This window comes from Bufo gargarizans, chromosome 5 (genome assembly GCF_014858855.1).
Source record: "Bufo gargarizans isolate SCDJY-AF-19 chromosome 5, ASM1485885v1, whole genome shotgun sequence".
NCBI lineage: Eukaryota > Metazoa > Chordata > Amphibia > Anura > Bufonidae > Bufo > Bufo gargarizans.
In genome coordinates, this window is record NC_058084.1 from 394598151 (window position 1) to 394619906 (window position 21756).

The following is a 21756-nucleotide window of genomic DNA, read 5'->3' on the forward strand; positions in this document are numbered from 1 at the left end:
TGGGCTTTCCACCTTCCCAGGTTGGATCAGTGACTTTATCGTCCACCACCTCCTCTTCCACTTCCTCACTCTGCTCAGCCTCCTGATTTGTTGACCTAACCACAACCTCACTCATTGACAGCTGTGTCTCATCCTCTTCATCAACATATTGAGACAGTATTTGCCGTTGAGTTATTGGCAACTGTGTCTCATCATCATCCACCTCATTAAACAGCAATTGCCGTTCCTCACCGTCATATTCTTGTGACTGTGGATGCTCAAGAGTTTGGGAATCAGGGCACAAGATCTGTCCCTCTACAAGCGTGCTTGATGAGAGGGCCAAATCAAGGAATGGCAATGAAAAGAGCTCCTTGGAATATCCGAGTGTGGGATCACTTGTTTGCCAAGACTCTTCATAGTGGGAGGAAGGAGGATCAGGGTGAGGATTGTGTTGAACAGACTCCTGGCTACTGAGACTGGACTTGGTGGAAGACAGGGTGGTGCTTAACCGACTGAAAGCATTATCTGCTGCAATCCAACCAAACACCTGGTCGCACTGATCTGACTTCAAGAGTGGTGTCCTGCGCTGCCCTGGAAACTGGGACATGAAGCTAGGTATCGTGGATGATCGTTTTTCTTGTGCTTTGGCAGCAGGCAGAGTTTCAAGACGCCCAGAGCCACTGCCTCTACGTACACCATTAGCATCATGGTAACTTCCCCATCCCTTACTGCTTGCCTTCATAATATTAAATGTTATATATGCATGAAAGTATGTCACACATACAGTAGCGTAGGATTTGGAAGTGAATGCGCAAACAAATTTAAAAATGTGTTTGGGATGTGGAAACGTCACACCGGAGATATCACGCAGATAATGTCAAAGCTGTCACCAGCGGCTAATAAAAAATTACAAGGAATGTCACAGGTATTTGAGATGAGGTAACGTTATACAGGAGAGGTACCTCCAGTATTTTCATTGTCCGCAACGTCTACGGAAAAAGTAGACTGGATGTCACAGATATTTTTTGGATACGCACGCGTTACACTGCAGATGTGGCACTGGTAATGTCACTGTCCGCAGCGGACACCATATACGGAAAAAGTACACTCGGTGTCAGATATTTTTGGGATGCGCACAGTTTAGCTGCGCCACATTTCCAGTGTAATGTCACTGTCCGCAACGGACTCAGTCTACGGAAAAAGTACATTGGATGATGTCACAGATATTTTTTGAATGCGCTCACTTTACACTGGAGATGTGGTGCAGCTAATGTCACTATCCGCGGCGGACACCATTTATGGAAAATGTACACTGGATGTCACAGATATTTTTTGGGATGTGTACACAATTTATGCAAGCCCAGTCCACAGCTATTGGTGGCCTTTGAGCAGAGAGAAGCTGGTTGACAATTACTCTTTCATGCTTCCCTCCATTCAACAACCACTGACAACAGCAGGTAACAGCAGTAGTAAAGAAAACTTTAATTTAAGACTGCAATATCAACTATATAAACTTAAACTTAGGATTCATTCACACGACCGTAGTGTTTTACGGATCTGCAAAACATGGATACCAGCCGTTTGCATTCCGCAATTTGCGGACCGCACATGTCCACAACTATAATAGAAAATGCCTATTCATGTCTATGATTTCGGACAAGAATAGGACATTCTCTATCTTTTTTTGCATGGGGCCACGGAATGGAACCACGGATGCAGACAGCACATGGTGTGCTGTCCGCATCTTTTGCGGCCCCATTGAAATGAATGGGTCCGCATCCGTTCCGCAAAATTGCAGAACGGATGCGGACTCATTCATACGGCCGTCTGAAGGAGCCCTTACAATGGGCCCAGGATGGTGGCAGGAAAAAGTAAGCACACTGTTTGCACCGTACAAACTTAATGTGGACTGTCCATTTGTGCATAGTTGGCAACTGTAAGCACATCGACCTGAAGCCAAAGTAAGACGACTTCACATGACCATGGCAGCAGCAGTACTTTGCTATGTACTAAACATCATTGTGGCTGTCAGCAAATACTGTAACTGCAGTCTAATCGTGCAGGGATTTTGGTTCATTTAAGTGTACAAAACCCTGTACAAGGTCTTACTTCCTATTCCACTAAACAGGTGATTTACTACAACTATAATACTCACCTCTGTTCACATCTGTTTGGGAAGCTCCTTGACAGGATCCTTCGTTTCTAAAGAACTGCACTATAGTTCACATGGCACAGTTTTTTCCACAAGCAAATTTGAAAATCAGCTGACAGAAACAAAAGAAGGCAGACTTACATTTCTTAAAAGTTTGATTCGTTAAATTTCACCCAAAAAATTTGCTTTGTGACAAATTACTTTCTGAATGTAAAATTTACAATTTAAAAAAATGTTAATCAAACTTACCGCTTCCATTTGCTCTCGATGGGCCAGCCGCCGCCATCTTGCAAAATCCTGTGAGGCGCGAGATTACGTCATCATGCCAGCCGGCGTGATGATGCAATCTCACACCGCACAGGATTTCGGCCGAGATCTTCAAGCAAGATGGAGGCTGGCGGCCTGTCACGAGCAAACTGTGAAGGTAAGTTTGAATTTTTTTGTTTTTTTAATACTATTTCAGGTTAAATTGAGCTTGAGCTGAAATTCAGCTTCTAGACGAATCGATTTTATCCTGAAATTTGGATCGAATTCCACTTTGTGGGATTCGATGCGCTCATCTCTAGTATTAGCCCCAGTAATATAAAAAATTGATCTGTTACTTGTACTTTTGCAAATCTGATTCTACAATTAGTTGCGGATTTCTCCTGTGCATTTCACGTCAGCAGAGAGTAGAGTAACCTCTTTTGATATTCACCATTAAAGGGACTGGTTAATATTAATTGAAGAAATCAGGGACTTATATATAATATTAAATATGAACATTTGAATCATATTGACAAAATATTAATGCTAATACTCCCATTTTATTCTTAATTTTTAGATAACTTTGGATGGACATGATATACGCTCCCTCAATGTCAAGTGGCTGAGAGATAATATTGGTCTGGTAGCTCAGGAACCTGTCCTGTTCGCAACAACCATTAGTGAAAATATTCGCTTTGGTAGAGATGAAGTAACTGATGAAGAGATTGAGCAAGCAGCCAGAGAAGCCAATGCCTACGACTTCATATCTAAACTCCCAGATGTAAATATATTTAGCATTAATACTGTGTATAGTTTTATTTGCTCGCAATAGGTTCTGTATGTTATATTTTTTTATTTTTAAATAGTCACTGAAATATTTAACAACCCTCTTCTACCAAAGTGGGGGTGGAATGGAATGGTAATTTCCATTCCTGTTACCTAACATTTCCAACCATATTTTATCTGCTCGTGAACCATGTCATTACATTCATATTGCATAAGACATATGTACAATGCAGTAAACAAGTACAAAATAGTCATGCCCCCAACTCTGGGGTATTACAATTATCACAAGCTCCTTTAAGGGTGTCCTGCTGCTTACTACCCAAGCAATCAGTCACATCTTGAGGAAGTCCAGCAGTAAGTTATTTTCCACTGCAGTGCCTCTGCAAGGGACATTAAACATTTTGCAGTTCCCACTGAAACCAATAGGTTGTCTGGTATCTCTAGAGTAAGAGCTGCTTTATAGTTGCTCCTCACACTGAGGCCTCATGCACACGACAGTATTTTTTCATGGTCCGCAAAAACGGGGTCTGTAGGTCCGTGATCAGTGACCGTTTTTTCGTCCGTGGGTCTTCCTTGATTTTTGGAGGATCCACGGACATGAGAAAAAAGTTGTTTTGGTGTCCGCCTGGCCGTGCGGAGCCAAACGGATCCGTCCTGAATTACAATGCAAGTCAATGGGCCCGGATCCGTTTGACGTTGACACAATATGGTGCCATTTCAAATGGATCCGTCCCCATTGACTTTCAATGTAAACTCTGGAGTCCCTTTTATACCATCGGATCGGAGTTTTCTCCAATCCGATGGTATATTTTAACTTGAAGCGTCCCCATCACCATGGGAACGCCTCTATGTTAGAATATACTGTCGGATATGAGTTAGATAGTGAAAACTCATTTCCGACAGTATATTCTAACACAGAGGCGCTTCTAGTTAGAATATACTACAAACTGTGTACATGACTGCCCCCTGCTGCCTGGCAGCACCCGATCTTTTACAGGGGGCCGTGATCAGCACAATTAACCCCTCAGGTGCCGCACCTGAAGGGGTTAATTGTACTATCATATCCCCCTGTAAGAGATCAGGGCTGCCAGGTGGCCCCCCCCTCCCTCCCTCTATTGTAATAATAGGTTGGTGGCACAGTGTGCGGACCCCCGCCCCCCCTCTATTGTAATAATTCATTGGTGGCACAGTGTGCGCCCCCCCACCCCCCCTTCCTCCCTCTATTGTAATAATTTGTTGGTGGCACAGTGTGCACCCCCCCTTCCTCCCTCTATTGTAATAATTCGTTGGTGGCACAGTGTGCACCCCCCATCACCCCCCCTTCCTCCCTCTATTGTAATAATTCGTTGGTGGCACAGTGTGCGCCCCCCATCGGCCCCCCTCCCTCTATAGCATTAACAACATTAGTGGCCAGTGTGCGGCCTCCCATCTCCCCCCTTCCCCCATCATTGGTGGCAGCGGAGTTCCGATCGGAGTCCCAGTTTAATCGCTGGGGCTCCGATCGGTAACCATGGCAACCAGGACGCTACTGCAGCCCTGGTTGCCATGGTTACTTAGCAATAGTACAATAGTAAAAGATTCATACTTACCTGGGAGCTGCGATGTCTGTGTCCGGCTGGGAGCTCCTCCTACTGGTAAGTGACAGTTCATTTAGCAATGTGCCGCACAGACCTGTCACTTACCAGTAGGAGGAGCTCCCGGCCGGACACGAACATCGCAGCAGCCAGCAGGTAAGTATGAATAGTACAGCAGGGGGATATGATAGTACAATTAACCCCTTCAGGTGCCGCACCTGAAGGGGTTAATTGTGCTGATTACGGCCCCCTGTAAGAGATCGTGTGCTGCCAGGCAGCTGGGGGCAGTCATGTACACAGTTTGTAGTGTATTCTAACTAGAAGCGTCCCCATCACCATGGGAACGCTTCTGTGTTAGAATATACTGTTGGATATGAGTTTTCACAAAGTGAAAACTCAGCTCTGAAAAAGCTTTTATGCAGACGGATCTTCGGATCCGTCTGTATGAAAGTAACCTACGGCCACGGATCACGGACACGGATGCCAATCTTGTGTGCATCCGTGTTCTTTCACGGACCCATTGACTTGAATGGGTCCGCGAACCGTTGTCCGTCAAAAAAATAGGACAGGTCATATTTTTTGGACGGACAGGATACACGGATCACGGTCTCGGCTGCAAAACGGTGCATTCTCCGATTTTTCCACAGACCCATTGAAAGTCAATGGGTCCCCGAAAAAAAAAGGAAAACGGCACAACGGCCACGGATGCACACAACGGTCGTGTGCATGAGGCCTAATAGATGAAGATTCTCAATGGGGATAACTCAGGATTATTGAAAATGGACTTTCTAAATCAGACAACCCCTTTAAGATAAACTCCAACCAATGCATGGTGATGAGACATAGATGTGCAGAACTAGTCTGATCTTACCTGCATCTATCATATCATTTCTGCCTTTTAGAAATGTTAATAAAATGGCAAACTATATGTAAACCTTTATTGTATGCTTGCTTTTTGCAGAAATTCAACACAATGGTAGGTGAGAGAGGGGCCCAGCTGAGCGGAGGTCAGAAACAGAGAATAGCAATAGCACGAGCTCTTGTACGACACCCAAAAATATTGCTCCTAGATGAGGCCACATCAGCACTGGATGGACAGAGTGAAGCTATACTGCAAGCTGCCCTGGATAAGGTGACTTATTTCATACACTTTGTAATGTTTTGCTTTGACATTTATTTTACTCACGTATAGTTCTGATATATTCTGCAGCACTTTTTAACTTTATATATCTGTTTTTATTTTGAGGCGAGAGCTGGTCGGACCACCATTGTAATAGCACAACGATTGTCTACTATCAGGACAGCTGATTCCATTGCTGTTTTCCACGGTGGGGTTGTGGTAGAACAAGGAACACACAGTGAGCTAATAAAAAAGGAGGGAGTCTACCATTCCCTTGTCATGCTTCAGGTAATGGATCTTGTATTGTATGACATAACGGCATAAAAAGACAACAAAATTCAAATATACACCAAAGTTCCAGTGTCTAATATCTGCATATAATTAAATAAAATAAAAAATGTGCAAAGGGCATCATGTTTTAAATGTAAAATTAATAATTTTCTCCAGTTTTGTTTTATTAAAAAATATATTACAACAGAAATCTAGCAAAATACGGACAACCGATACTAAGCCTATGTATACTGGCCAATGCAGTGCTTTCCCAATGTTTAAGTGCATGTTTTTGATGCAGTTTTTGAAATCAGGAATTGACTAAAAAAAAGAGAAATAGTTTCTGTCCTTAATAACTTTTCTCCTTTTACAATCCACTCTTGATTTTGTCTTCAAAAACTGCACAAAAAACCTGCATGCGTGGTCATGTTCTTAGTTTTTAGGCCTCCTACACACCAACTTGTGTGCGCCCCATTGCCGTATTGCGGACCGCATTTGCGGGTACACGGGTGCCGTTCCGTGGGAATTCCGCATCACGGATGCGGACCTATTCATTTCAATGGGTCCGCAAATCCAGAGATGCGGAATGGTGTGGAACCGAAGCACAGTATGGAACCTTATGGAAGCACTGCAGAGTGCTTCTGTGGGGTTTCGTCCCGTACTTCTGTTCTACAAAAATATAGAACATGTCCTATCTTTTTGCGGAATGGGTGGATCGCGGACCCATTAAAGTGAATGTGTCCACGATCCGCTGCGGCTGCCCCACGGTCAGTGTTCATGCATTGTGGCCCACAATTTGCGGGCAGCAGCATGGCCACGGGGTGCACGCGTTCATATGCAGGAGGCCTTACTATATCTGCCAGCATAGGTGAAAACACTGATGGTGGGATATTAACCTCTTCAACACTGTACTTAGCATGTACAGAGTTTGCAAAGGGAGACGGCTCCCTCTCTGACACAATCGGCCCCTGCACTGGGATAACAAGGGGCTCATGGCTGGGACTAATAGGCACCCTATCAGTGTAAGGCCTCTTTCACACGAATGTGTGCGCTCCATGGCCGTATTGTGGACCATATTTGCAGATCCCTAATACACGGGCGCCATTCCGTGGGCATTCCGCATGAAATGGTGTGGAATGGAAGCACGGAACAGAACCCTACGGAAGCACTAAGGAGTGCTTCTGTGGGGTTTCATCCCATACTTGTCCTATCTTTTTACGAAATGGCCGGATCACGGAGCCATTAAAGTGAATGGGTCCGCAACCCACTGTGGCTGCCCCACAGTTGGTGTTCGTGCATTGTGGCCCTCCTAAGACGTTTTTTTTTCCCGTCTCTGTTCCGTTTTTTGAGTTCCGTATACGGACCGTTTAAGGAACCATTCATTTCAATGGGTCAAAAAATAAATAAAAATAATGCACTCCGTATACATTCCGTTTTCGTATTTCCATTTTTCTATTCAGTTCAAAGATAGAACATTTCCTATTAGGCCTCATGCACACGACCAGGGGTGGGATTCAAATTTTTAAGAACAGGTTCCCTACTCAAATGCAAATACGCAGTGTCACGACACATGTTTACATATACATACACCATATATATGCAACACACATACACATAAATACCCCATGTATACACTACACACACATACCACAAAACTTTTAAAAAGCCTAAGGAGCTAAACTATCTGTTTTTTCCAGCGCTGGCCCACACCTCTAACTCCTCCCAATGTCTATCTGTACATGTCCCAACCCTGCTCTGTCTCCATTGTGCCCCACACACAGTACATAGTTATGCCAGATCTGGGATGGTTGGGCGGTATGCATACATAAACAGACTATATAGACACTACATTCACATAATCACATATGCAATATACACCATACAGTATATAAATGACCCCTAGGCTACACTTACAGTAGATTTACCTACATCATATACATTTTATACACATTTGTACCTAGCACTAAAGACATATTTGCATACATATTATATTCTGTGCTATCCAGAATACAGCACCACATACCTCTTATATCAAATTACTTCTCTGATGCAGACCTTCTCTTTCTTCATCTTCTCCTTTGAGAGCAGACCGCCATGATGATTTTTCACCCATCTTTTGTGTCTGCAGTTTGACAAAAGACATCTTAGGTTCCTACTTTTCCATCATCCTCCTACCTTCTTAAAAACTCACCTGACACCTTTTTTAATAATAATAATAATAATAATAATAATGTGAACTAGTTCAAAAATGCTCCCGTTCTGTGTGCCAGTACAAAAAATTCCCTCAGTGCCCCCAGTTCAGCTAATGTCCCCATAATGTGTGCAAGTATAAAACACCCCTATATAATTTGCCTGGTAAATGCTCACATAGTGCTCCTCTCCTCTTCCTTATAGTGCCCCCATAATGTGCCAGTATAAGGTTCCCCCATAGTGTCCCCCAGAATGTGCTAGTATAAATACCCCTTAGTGCCCCCATAGTGTGCCTATGTAATATGCCCCCATAGTATCCTTCCTCCCCTCCAACACCATAATGTCCCCATAATGTGCCAGTATAAGATGCCCCCATAGTGTTCCTTATGTGCTAGCAATGCCCCCAGTAGATGCCCCCCATAGTGTCCACATGTGCCAGTAATGTCCCCAGTAGATGCCCCCATTGTGTCCACATGTGCCAGCCATGACCCCAGTAGATGCCCCCCATAGTGTCCCTAATGATGTGCTAGTAGATGCCCCCATAGTAAAACACTCCTTTCCCATAATCAAGTCATATAAAATAATAATATAAAAAGAAAAATAGACATATTAGTGTCACGGCTGAGAATGGGGAAAATCCTCAGCCGTGCGATGCCAGATGATGTTAGGCTGCTCGGCCAGGAAGACAGAATTAGGGAGCAGGTCACCTCCTAACGCGTCCCTAACCTGACCCTAACTCCTAGCTGCATGGGCCGACCTTTAAGGTAGGAGGACCTGTTGTCCGAGGCAACCACACCTGAGGCCAACAACATTATTCCTCCAGCTGCAGTTGACACTACAACCCAAACCGCGGGCAACTGTATGCGGCTCCCAAGGAGTCACTGCCATAAACATGGTCGTGACAATTAGGTATCACCACATGTGTAATGAGCAGTTCTATTAAAATATCACACTATCTACTGTTAGGTGAATGCTATAAAAATATAAAAAACAAAAACTGTGACAAAAAACTGCAATTTTTTGGTTTTCTTGGCTCACAAAAAGCGATAAAAAAATACTATGTACCCAAAATGATACATCTTCATCCAGCAAAAAAGGATCCACCACTCATGAAAAATATAAAAAAAAATGTCTTTCAGAAAATGGTGAGACAACAAAAAAAATTTCTTTTCAAAAATGTCTTCATGTGCAAAACTGAACAAAAAATAAATAAATAGATATATTGGGTATCACCACATCCGTAATGTCTTGAAGTTGACATATTAGGTATCACATGCTCTAACCCAAAAGGTGAAAACTATAAAATAAAAAAAAACTGTGCCCAGTCATTTTTTGTTTACCTTGCCTGAGAAAAAGCAAAATATCAAACAAACAAAAATTCAAAATGGTGCCAAGGAAAATGTCACCTCATCCTACAAAAAAATGAACCCACACACAAGACCATCCCCAGAAAAATAAAAATAAATATAACTCAGAGAAAATGAGGGCGCGAATTTCTCCATATGTTAGCATGTTTGGCAAATCGCGAACAAGCAAAGTTTGCCGCGAAACGACCGCCGGATGAACCGCAAGGCCATCTCTACTTAAATGCCATATCTGCACAGTTCCCTGCTCATTAATTTCTATAAAACACTTTTGATGTCAAAATGCTCACTCCACCCATTAATAAATACCTTGAGAGGTGTGTTTACAAATATAGTCACTTCTCTGGGGTTTCATTTATTATTTCACCTATTCTAAGCTGTCAGCGGAAGCTGATCATGACATTGGGCCTCAAATACGCATGGTGCTCTTTTATGGTGCTCCTGAGCCCTGTTGTATGTCCAGGCAAAAGATTAGGGTCACATGTAGGGTATTTATAAAACAAGGAAGCATGGAATAATGATAAGAGAAGTGAGAATGGTATACTTGTGTAAAAATTAGCTTTTCACTTTGCACCATCTGTTGTGAATTTTTGCCAAACACCTGTGGAGTCAAAATGCCCACTACATCCCTTAGTAAATTCTACGAGGGGTGTCGTTTCTAAAATGGGGTCACTTCTTGGGGACGTCTTTTTTTATATTTCACTACAGAACCTCTGCAATTGTCAGCCAGTGCTATATAAATCACTAAACTGGGGCTCAAATGTACATGGTGCTCTCTCTGTTCTGATCCCTGTTCTGAGCCCTGCTGGATGTCCATGCAGCAGTTTACCACCACACATGGGATGTTGATGTATTCAGAAAAAAATGGGTAACAAATTGTAGGGTGCATGTTCCTTTACCCCTTGGGAAACTGGAAATGTTGAGGCTAAACCAACATTTTCTTGTAAAATATATAATATTTCATTTTCACGGCCAGATGTTTCTAAATTCTATGAAACGCCAGTGGGGCAAAAGCACTTACTAGACCCCTATAAAATTTCGAAGGGGGAAGTAGTTTCCAAAATGGTGTCATTTTTTTGAGGGTTTCCACTTTAAGAGTACCTCAAAATGTCTTCAAAAGAAACATTTTTCCTTAACCCCTTTAGGATACAGCCTTATTTCACCTTAAGGACCAAGCCATTTTTTGCAAATCTGACCAGTGTCACTTTAAGTGGTGACTGATAACTAAAACGCTTTTACTTATCCAGGCCATTCTGAGATAGTTTTTTTTGTCACATATTGTACTTCATGACACTGGTAAAATGAAGTAAAAAAAAAAAATGTTATTTATAAAAAAAATACCAAATTTACCAAAAATGTGGAAAAATAGCAGATTTCCAAGATTCAATTTCTCTACTTATATAATAACTTCAAAAATTTTAGAAGCAAATCTTGAGAGATTTTTCAGAAATGTTCAAAAACCCAATTTTTAGGGACCAGTTCAGGTCTGAAGTCACTTTGTGAGGCTTACATAATAGAAACCACCCAAAAATGACCCCATTCTAGAAACTACACCCCTCAAGGTATTCTAAACTGATTTTAAAAAAACATTGTTAACCCTTTAGGTGTTCCACAAGAGTTAATGGCAATTGTAGATAAAATTTCAGAATTTAGATTTTTTGGCAAATTTTCGATTTTAATTTATTTTTTCCAGTAACAAAGCAAGGGTTAACGGCCAAACAAATTGCTATATTTATTCCCCCGATTCTGTAGTTTGCAGAAACACCCCATATGTGGCCGTAAACTACTGTACACAGTAGGGCGTAGAGGGAAAGGTGCGCCGTATGTTTTTTGGAAGGCAGATTTTGCTGGACTGGTTTATTTACATGTCCCATTTGAAGCCCCCTGATGCACCCCTAGAGTAAAAACTCCATAAGGGTCCATTCACACGTCCATTGTTTCTTTCCTGATCTGTTCAGTTTTTTGCGTAACAGATCTGGACCAGTTGCGTACCCATTCATTTTCAATGGGTCCTGAAAAAAATCGGACATTGTGCTGTCCGATTTTTTTTTTTTTTCAGGACCAATTGAAAATGAATGGGTATGCAACTGGTCCAGATCTGTTCCACAAAAAACTGAACAGATCAGGAAAGAAACAACGGACATGTGAATGGACCCTAAAAGCGACGCCAGCTAAGAAACTAAACCCCTCAAGGTATCCAAAACTGATTTTACAAACGTCGTAAACCCTTTAGGTGTTCCACAAGTGTTATTGCCTAAAAAAAAAGGCCATCAAAATCTACTTTCCAGAAACCATACGGCAGTTTACGACCACATATGGTGTGTTTCTGTAAACTGCAGTATGAGGGTAATAAATATTAAGTTTTGTTTGGCTGTTAACCCTTACTTTGTTATTGGAAAAAAACGCATTAAAATGTAAAATTTCCCCCAAAATTGCTTTTTTTGGCACTGTTTGTTTTTATTTTTTATTTTTTCCGTGTTCATCTGAGGGGTAAGGGGGGTATTTTTATAGAGCAGATTCTTACGGATGCGGCGATAGCTAATATGTCTACTTTTTTATTTATTTATGTTTTACACTATATTATCTTTTTATAACAAAAAAAACATTTTAGTATCTCCATAGTCTAAGAGTCATAATTTTTTTGTTTTTAGCCGATTATCTTAGGTAGGGGCTAATTTTTTGCGGGATGAGTGGACGGTTTTATTGGCACTATTTTGGGGGGTATATATGACTTTTTGATCACTTGCTATTACAATTTTTGTGATGTAAGGTGAAAAAAAAAAACTTTTTTGCACCGTTTTTATTTTATTTTTTTATCTGAGGGGTTAGGTGGGGGTATTTTTATAGAGCAGATTATTACAGACGTGGCAATACCTAATATGTCTACCTTTCTATGTATTTTAGTTTTACTAAATAATATTTTTGGACATTTTTGTTTTAGTGTCTCAAGTATGAGAACCAGTTTTTTTATCCGATTGTCAGTGGCTAAATTGGGATATACATTTAGTACTCCTTGGAAGTGTGGTACTTCCTGAAGCAACCAATAATGCAGAGGCCCGGATGATCGGGGCACGTGTCACACTGAGTAGTGGTGTCCTTCAGTATCCTCCTCCTTTGACACACTCAGCATTTTTGGGGGGTCCGTCCCTTCTTTCCAGTATGAGGGAACACATACTGGAAAATTGACCTGCGGTTTGCTGCGATCGCCTACACGGGGGAGTCACAGGATTCCCCCATCGCATTTAGCCAAGGTGCCTGCTCAATGATTTGAGCAGGCACCGGGTTATCACCGCCCGCCGAATCGGAAATACATAGGACGTACTGGTAAGCCCTGTGTCCGGAACAGGTTAAAAGTATTCCAGTGAAATCTGTCCTCTAAATATGAAGCTCGATCCGATCTGAGCCTTTCCATATGCCCATACAGCAGTTTATGACCACATATTGAGTTGTGCCGTATTCAGAAGAAAATGGGTAACAAATTATGGAGTGCATTTCCTCCTGTTACCCCTTGTGAAAATGAAAAATGTAGGCGTATAGAAACATTTGCTTGTAAAATATGTCATTTTTCATTTTCATAGCTAAGTGAAGTTTCTAAATTCTATGAAACATCTGTTGAGCCAAGTCGCTCACTGCACCACTTGAAAAGTTCTTGGAGTGTTTTTTTCATAATGGAGTCACTTTTTGGGGGCATCAGGGTGTCTTCAAATGCAACATAGCACCCAGCAAAATATGCTCTCCAAAAACCATATGGTGCTCCTTCAAGCTCTGCTGTGTGCAGTATACAGCAAACAGCAGTATACAACCATATGTTTTTTGTTTTTTTTTGTAAACTGCAGGATGAAGGTAATAAAAATTTAGTTATTTGTTTTAAAAGCAGAGAAATTCAAAGTTTGAAGATTTTTCAACATTTTCTGTAAATTTGGGATTTTATAAAGGCAAAACATATTGACTCAAATTAACCACTGTAACATAGTAACATAGTAATATAGTTTTAAAGGCTGAAAGAAGACATCCGTCCATCGGATTCATCCTGTTATCCTGCACGTTGATACAGAGGAAGGCAAAAAACACAGTGAGGTAGAAGCCAATTTTCCTCATTTTAGAGGAAAATAAATATTTCCTGACTCCAATCAGGCAATCTGAATAACTCCCTGGATCAACAACCCTTCTCCAGAAATCTAATAACTATAACCTGTAAAATTGTTACACTACAAAAATGCATTCCATCGTCAACTCTTTTAGTGAGTTCACCATCACACCTCTTCTGGTAGAGCGTTCTGTAGTCTTATGCTCTTACAGTAAAGAATCTACGTTTGTGTAAAAACTTTCTTTCCTTTAGACACAGAAGATGTCCCCATGTCACAGTCATATTTAACTAAGCAAATAATTATGAGCCTCCTATTGGTCTGAAAAATCCTGAATGATCGTGTTTGGCAATTACTTAAACGTTTGGTGAAATCAAATTGAAAAAACACAACAGTAGAACTCAATGCTATGTTTAATACTGAAAGTAAAAGCATTTCCACATGCACAATGCAAATGAAATTCAAGGGATTGGGACTGAAAAGCTGTGTAGCCGTAAGAAAACCACTAATCAGTGAGGCAAAACAGAAAAAAAGGCTTCAATTTGCTAGCATAAAGATTGGACTCTGGAGCAATGGAAGAAGGTCATGTGGTCTGACGAATCAAAATTTACCCTGTTCCAGAGTGATGGGCGCATCAGGGTAAGAAGAGAGGCAGATGAAGTGATGCACCCATCATGCCTAATGCCTACTGTACAAGCCTGTGGGGGCAGTGCTATGATCTGGGGTTGCTGCAGTTGGTCAGGTCTAGGTTCAGCAACAGTATGTGTCCAAGAATGAGGTCAGCTGATTACCTGAACATACTGAATTACCATTTTATTCCATCAAAGGATTTTTTCTTCCCTAATGGCGCAGGCATATTCCAAGATGACAATACCAGGATTCATTGGGCTCAAATTGTGAACGATTGGTTCAGGGAACATGAAAGATAATTTTCACACATGGATTGGCCACCACAGAGTCCAGACCTTAACCCCATTGAGAATCTTTGGGATGTGCTGGAGAAGGCCTTGAGCAGCGGTCAGACTCTACCATCATCAATGGAAGATCTTGGTGAAAAATTAATGCAACACTGGATGGAAATAAATCTTGTGACATTGCAGAAGCTTATCGAAACAATGCCACAGCGAATGCATGCTGTAATCAAAGCTAAACGCGGTCTAACTAAATATTAGAGTGTGTGACCTTTTATTTTTGGTGGTGACTTTTTTTGGGGGGACAGGCAGTGTATGTATACATGTTTATTAGATCCCCCCTTAGTTGTCTTTTTTTTCTAACGTGAATAACCCTAAGTTTGATCTTTCTGGATACTGTAGTTCACCCATTCCATTTATTAATTTATTTGCCTCTGAACCCTCTCCAGCTCTGATATTTCTTGTTCTTAGTAGCCCAGAATTGTACACAATACTCCATATGCAGCCTGACTAGTAATTTCTAAAGTGGCATGACTATGTTCTCACCTTTTGATGCATTCCATAATCTTATTGGCCTTGGCAGCAGCTGCGTAACACTGGTTTATACAGTTTAGTTCTCTGTTCACTAAAATTCCTAAGTTCTTTTCCATGTCAATGTTACCCAGTGTTTTACCATTTAGTATGTTCTGGTGACTTGCATTATTCCTTCCCATGTACATAACCTTACATTTGTCAGTGTTAAACTTTATCTGCCACGTCTCTGCCCAAGCCTTCAATCTCTTCAGATCCATCTGTAGCACTATACTGTCCTCCTCCCTGTTAACATTAAACTGTGTAAGATAATTATCTGTAAAAATTTATACATTACTGTGCAAGCCTTGTACAAGATCATGAATAAATATATTGAAGAGAATAAGGTCCAATACTGACCTTGGTGGTACACCACTAGTGACAGTGACTAGTGTTGAGCGAGCATGCTCAAGCATCGCTATACTCGGCACAAGGCAGTACCCGAGCGAGGACAACAGTACAGAGGGGGAGGGATCTGCAGCACCGCAACAGGCTGGAAGAGGCAGTAGGGTGGCAAAAGGGAGAAGGTGGGCAACACCACACAGGCCCGTAACTGTTCCACGGAGCCCCCCCTTGCGGAAATCCCCCTTGCCAAGGGGTAGGTGTTCCGCAGTATGGCGCTTTTTTGAGTAAAGTGCAGACGACAAAAAAATAGTAGTTTGCAACCTGTGCCACACCAAAATGAGTCGGGACGTGAACACTTGTAACCTCACCACCGCCAGCATGATCCGCCACATAGCATCCAAGCACCGCAATAGGTGGGACGAAAGCCTGGGTCCACAATCTATGTCTGCGGGTCACACCACTGCCTCCTCTTCCCCTATATTATTTGCTGGCCAATTGCCTGTCGAAGGCGCAGGTGAGGATGCCTCCTGCCCTGCACCTGGACCCTCACAATCAACATCAGCGACCACATCCACTTCACTGTCCCAGCGCAGTGTCCAAATGTCATTACCCCAGGCATTTGAACGCAAGCGCAAATACCCAGCCACCCACCCACAGGCTATAGAACTAAATGCGCAACTTTCAAAATTGCTAGCCCTGGAAATGTTGCCATTTACGCTTGTGGACACTGAGGCCTTCCGCAGCCTGATGTCGGCGGCCATCCCGCAGTACTCTGTTCCCAGCTGTCACTATTTTTTTCAGGTGTGCCGTGCCCGCCTTACACCAACATGTGTCCCGAAACATCACATGTGTCCCGACCAACGCAGTTACTGGGAAGGTCCACTTAACCACGGACACATGGACAAGTGCATATGGCCAGGGACGCTACATTTCCCTGATGGCACACTGGGGGAACATTGTGGAGGCCGGGAGCGAGTCGTACCTGGGGATGGCTCAGGTTCTACCAACGCTGAGGATTGCGGGCCCTAATTCCATCAGGGTTTCCACCAGAACCTACGTTAGTGGCTCCAACCCCCACTTCTCTGCCTCCTCCTCCACTTCCACCTCTAAATTATCTGCATGCAGCACCAGTCAGCCATCAGGCGTTAGCTGGAAGCAGTGTAGCACTGTAATGGGAAAGCGTCAGCAGGGCATGCTGAAGCTGATATGCTTAGGGGACAAACAGCACACCGCCGCAGAGCTGTTGCAGGGGATAAGAGACCAGACTGAGCTGTGACTCTTGCCACTCAACCTACAACCAGGCATTGTTGTGTATGATTATGGCCGTACCTTGGTGGCGGCTTTGGAGCTCGGCAAGCTCACCCACATCCCTTGCCTAGCCCACATCTTAAACTTAGAGATTCAGCGGTTTCTCAAAACCTACCCCAATTTGCCTGAGCTACTGGTGAAGGTGCGCCGCGTATGTGCACATTTCCACAACTCATCAACAGCTTCAGTCGGTCTGTCAACACTGCAGCAGCGCTTTAAATTGCCAGCTCACCGGCTGTTGTGCAACATGAGCACGCGCTGAAACTCCACGTTCCACATGTTGGCCAGGCTTTGTGAGCAGCAGAGGGCAGTAGTGGAATAACAGCTGCAACATGGTCGTCGCCTTTCCAGTCAGCTTCCACCAATCAGAAGCGAGAAGTGGGCATGGATGTCTGGTATCTATGAGGTTTTTAAAAACTTTGAGGAATCAACACAGATGTGAGCGGCGATAACGCTATTATCAGTGTAACCATCCCACTTTTGTGTCTACTCAAATGCTCGCTGCTCACAATTAAGGACGATGTTTTGCATGTGGAAGAGGTGTAAATGGGGGAAGAAGACATTACACAGGGTGATAGCCAGACCACCCTCCATCTGTCTTCTCAGTGTGAATTGGACGATGAAGAGGAGGAGCAGCAGGAGACGGTTACAGAGGGTAGTACCCATGGAAGTTTAATTCCATATGTTCAGCGTGGGTGGGCAGAAGAGGAGGAAGAGGATGACGAGATGGACAGTCATCCTCCTGATGATGACAGAAAAGTCTTGCCTGTTGGTACTCTGGCACACATGGCTGACTTCATGTTAGGCTGCCTTTCCCGCGACCCGCGCGATATACGCATTTTAGACAACACGGATTACTGGTTGTTCACCCTTCTCGACCTCCACTACAAAGTGAACTTCTCATTCCTCAGGTGGAGAGGACGGGCAAAACGGTGCAATACCAGATGGTCCTTGTTGAAAAATTGCTCCAAAAATTTCTATCTGACAACGCTGGCGGCAGAGTCCGTAGTTCCTTGGGCAACCGAGGAGAGGAGACAAGGGAAACACACAGCAGTTTCAGAAGAGGCAGGGCAACACTCTCCAAAGCCTGGGACAGTTTCATGACACCCGCCAGCACCCTCACCCTGATGCGTGGCCTAGTGTCACAAGGAGGGAAAAGTTTTGGAAGATGGTAAAGGGTAGCAGACCGTGTCAGCGTCGTCCGCGATCCCTCAGTGCCTTACAACTACTGGGTGTTTAAGCTGGACACGTGGAACGAACTGGCGCTCTATGCTCTATTTTATGATGCCCTCTTTTATGTGTTAGAAAGGGTGTTTTGGAGTGCCGGTTCCTTGTAATTTTTGGCAGCCCTTTCACTTAGTGCATAGGCTTTATGAGTGTAGGAGTCTCACTACCTGAACTATTGTACCACAATGTGAATGAGGCCCTCCATTAGATGATATACAGGTTGTATTGGAGTACCTCTTGCTTGTAATTTTTGGCAGCATTTGCACTTTATATACAATAAATATACACGAAAGAATGTTTCTTAACAAATTTTCCTCCAAAATCGACTTTATCTTTGGTTTTGTGCATATTATTGTCAGTCTGTAAAAGTAGCGTACTACTCAGACAACATGGTTCCCAGGAGCGACCTGGGAGTCCAAGATGAATCGAGACATCCTCCCCATGCTGTTCCCGAACCATTTTGGTGGTGTTTCCATCAATTTCTGACCTTTTCCTACGAACCAGGCACCCTCCCCTCTTCAGGGCAGGGGGAGCCTGGTTTAATGCTCAGGTCCTCCCATTGACTTCCATTATACTCGGGTTATCGGTAGAGCACCCGAGCACTTTGGTGCTCAATCAATACTAACAGTGACCCAATCTGAGTGTGTGCCATTAATAGCCACCCTCTGTTTTCTATCACAACCAGTTACTTACCCACATACACACATTTACCCCCAGTCTAAGCATTCTCATTTTATGTACTAACCTTTTATGTGGCACAGTACAAATACTTTGGAGACGTGAATATGACATGCAATGACTCAACCTGGTCAAGTCTAGAACTTACCTCTTCATAGAAAGTGATTAAATAAATTTGACATGACATGACCAATCCCTCATGAACAGTGTTTTAAGCATATTTTCATTGAAATACTCTAGGATAGCATCTCTTAGAAAACCTTCAAACAGTTTACCGACAATAGATGTTAGGCTTACTGGCCTATAGTTTCTGGGCTCCGTTTTTGACCCTTTTTTAATATTGCCACCACATTTGCTAAGCGAAAATCCTGTGGAACACTCTGTGTCTATATAGAGTCCTAAAATATCAGAAATAAGGGTCTGTCTATGACCTTAATTAATCCTCTTAGGATATTGGGGTGTATCTCATCTGGACCCGATGATTGTACTGTCATAAATAACAATGTGTCACAAGAAAACAGTCTAACAATGGCTTGGATAAGTAAAAGCATTCCAAAGTAATTAGCATATAAAGTGTCATATGTCAGATTTGCAAAAATTAGCCTTGACCTTAAGGTGAAAAGTGGCTTGGTACTGAAGGGGTTGAACTATAGTTTTCAAAGGCATATTTATAATAACTCATGGCAGTGTACAACACAAGGTTTATTTTATGTTTATTGCTTTCTATTAAAGTTTATTACTAGAACCTGAACCCCTGTTACTGATAACAGTTGTATTGGCACATTTTCTAGAACCAAGGCAAAGACAGAGATGCAGAAAATCAATCTACAGACAAATCACTTGAAGAAAAAAATTCTGGATTGTGCGACATGGGTGAAAAAAATTATATAGAAGACACGTGGCCAACTTTGCAAGATGTTGCGAACATGCTGGCACCCATTAAAAAAAAGATATTTCAAAATGTTTATGTTAGAAGAAAAAGTGAAGAGGAGCTTTCAGAAATAAAAAGTTGTAAGAAAAATACTGGAATTACAGATGAGGTAAGATTTGAGAGGAATACAGTACCAAAAAATAAGCTCTTAACCCCCTTTCTCCAGCAGCCATTTTCTGTTTATTTTCATTTTTCACTCCCTACAATTAGAGCTGAGCGAATTTCTTAAAAATTTGATTTGGTCGGTTCGCCAAATTTTCCAGAAATACTCCATTTGTTACGAATTTATTCGTGGTGAATCTTGTTTAAAAACCGCTATTTCCTGACTGCAGAGAGCCTGTATATTGGTGTAGAACACTGTGCCTTGCAGAAAGACGCATAGTGAGTCTGCTGTGGTAGTGAAACAATACTGTGAGTCACTGCACACTTCATTTATTTGCAGCAGTTATGGAACCAAAACTGAACAAATAACTCAAATGTGAACTCAGCCTTACAGGTTGAAGTTAGTGCCAGGTATAAAGAACCGTACATCCACCTTCACTCATCAGCATTTGGTCAGTAATCCATCAGTATTGCTAAAGCCCAAAAAAATCTGAAGTAGATCCAAAACAGAGAGGACACGTGAATGGAATATTTGCATGTCTTCTTTGTTTTGTACCCACTACTGATTTTGTCTGCCAAATCATAAGCCAATTCTGATGCAAAATAGGGAACATGACATACAGGCCTTACAGCTTCTACATAGACAGGATCCGTTGTGTGCCTCATTTTTCCTTCCTTCTGACAGACCAGAGGAAGGGTCAAATAAATGGTGATGTTATCCAGGCCAAAAAGGCAGAATAGTGGCCCAATCCTGGAGTGGGGAGGGTGGGAACAGCATGAGAAGTCCACAGAGTGGTCCAGTTACAGAGTGGTGAGGTAGCAGCAGCAGCATGAGGAGACGACAGAGTGGTGAGGTAGCAGCAGCATGAGGAAACCACAGAGTGGCCCAGTGACATAGTGGTGAGCTGGCAACAGCATGATGAGACCACAGAGTGGCCCAGTGACATAGTGTTGAGGTGGCAGCAGCATGAGGAGACCACAGAGTGGCCCAGTGACATAGTGGTGAGCTGGCAACAGCATGAGGAGACCACAGAGTGGCCCAGTGACATAATGTTGAGGTGGCAGCAGCATAAGGAGACCCCAGAGTGGCCCATTGACATAGTATTGAGGCGGCGGCAGCATGAGGAGACCACAGAGTGGCCCAGTGACATAGTATTGAGGTGACAGCAGCATGAGGAGACCACAGAGTGGCCCAATGACATCGTGGTGATCTGGCAGCAGCATGCAGAGACCACAGAGTGACCCTGTGAAATAGTGTTGAGGTGGCAGCAGCATGAGGAGACCCCAGAGTGTCCCTTTGACATAGTGTTGAGTTGGCAGCAGCATAAGGAGACCACAGAGTGGTGAGGTGGCAGCAGCATAAGGAGACCACAGAGTGGTGATCTGGCAGCAACATGAGGAGACCAAAGAGTGGCCCAGTGACAGAGTTGAGGAATCATCATCATGAGGAGACCCCAGAGTGGTGAGGTAGCAGCAGCATGAGGAAACCACAGAGTGGCCCAGTGACATAGTGGTGAGCTGGCAACAGCATGATGAGACCACAAAGTGGCCTAGTGACATAGTGTTGAGGAATCAGCATCATGACGAGACCACAGAGTGGTGAGGTGGCAGCAGCATGAGGAGACCACAGAGTGGCTCAGTGACATGGTGGTGAGGGGCAATATCAGTACCAGCTGAAGATGGTGGGTGGCAATAGGAGCACTTGGCAGCAGGTGTGTGGCATCAGGCAGGTGGCGGCATAAGAATAGTAGCTGAAGCAGGTAGCCAGAAGAAACAGGTCTCCTTTGACAAAGTTTATGATCTAGTCTGATGCATCAGGCACTGGTGTGTGGAAATCCTGGCTTATCCACGCCTGATTCATCTTCACAAAGAAGAAAACTGCTCATCAGTGACTCTAGACTTATGTTGCTGCTGATGA

General features: G+C 43.1%; 1 protein-coding gene across 6 annotated transcripts in view; it reads left to right on the plus strand.

The window, feature by feature from the left end:
• Positions 1–21756, plus strand: part of LOC122939628 (ATP-dependent translocase ABCB1-like) — a 902460-nt gene that overhangs the window by 480278 nt on the left and 400426 nt on the right. For all 6 annotated transcript variants that reach the window (XM_044295741.1, XM_044295743.1, XM_044295745.1 and 3 more), the window contains 4 exons: positions 2955–3158; positions 5699–5869; positions 5984–6145; positions 19597–19845. In XM_044295741.1, the coding sequence (XP_044151676.1) occupies positions 2955–3158; positions 5699–5869; positions 5984–6145; positions 19597–19845 (786 nt within the window). The remainder of the gene's footprint in view (positions 1–2954; positions 3159–5698; positions 5870–5983; positions 6146–19596; positions 19846–21756) is intronic.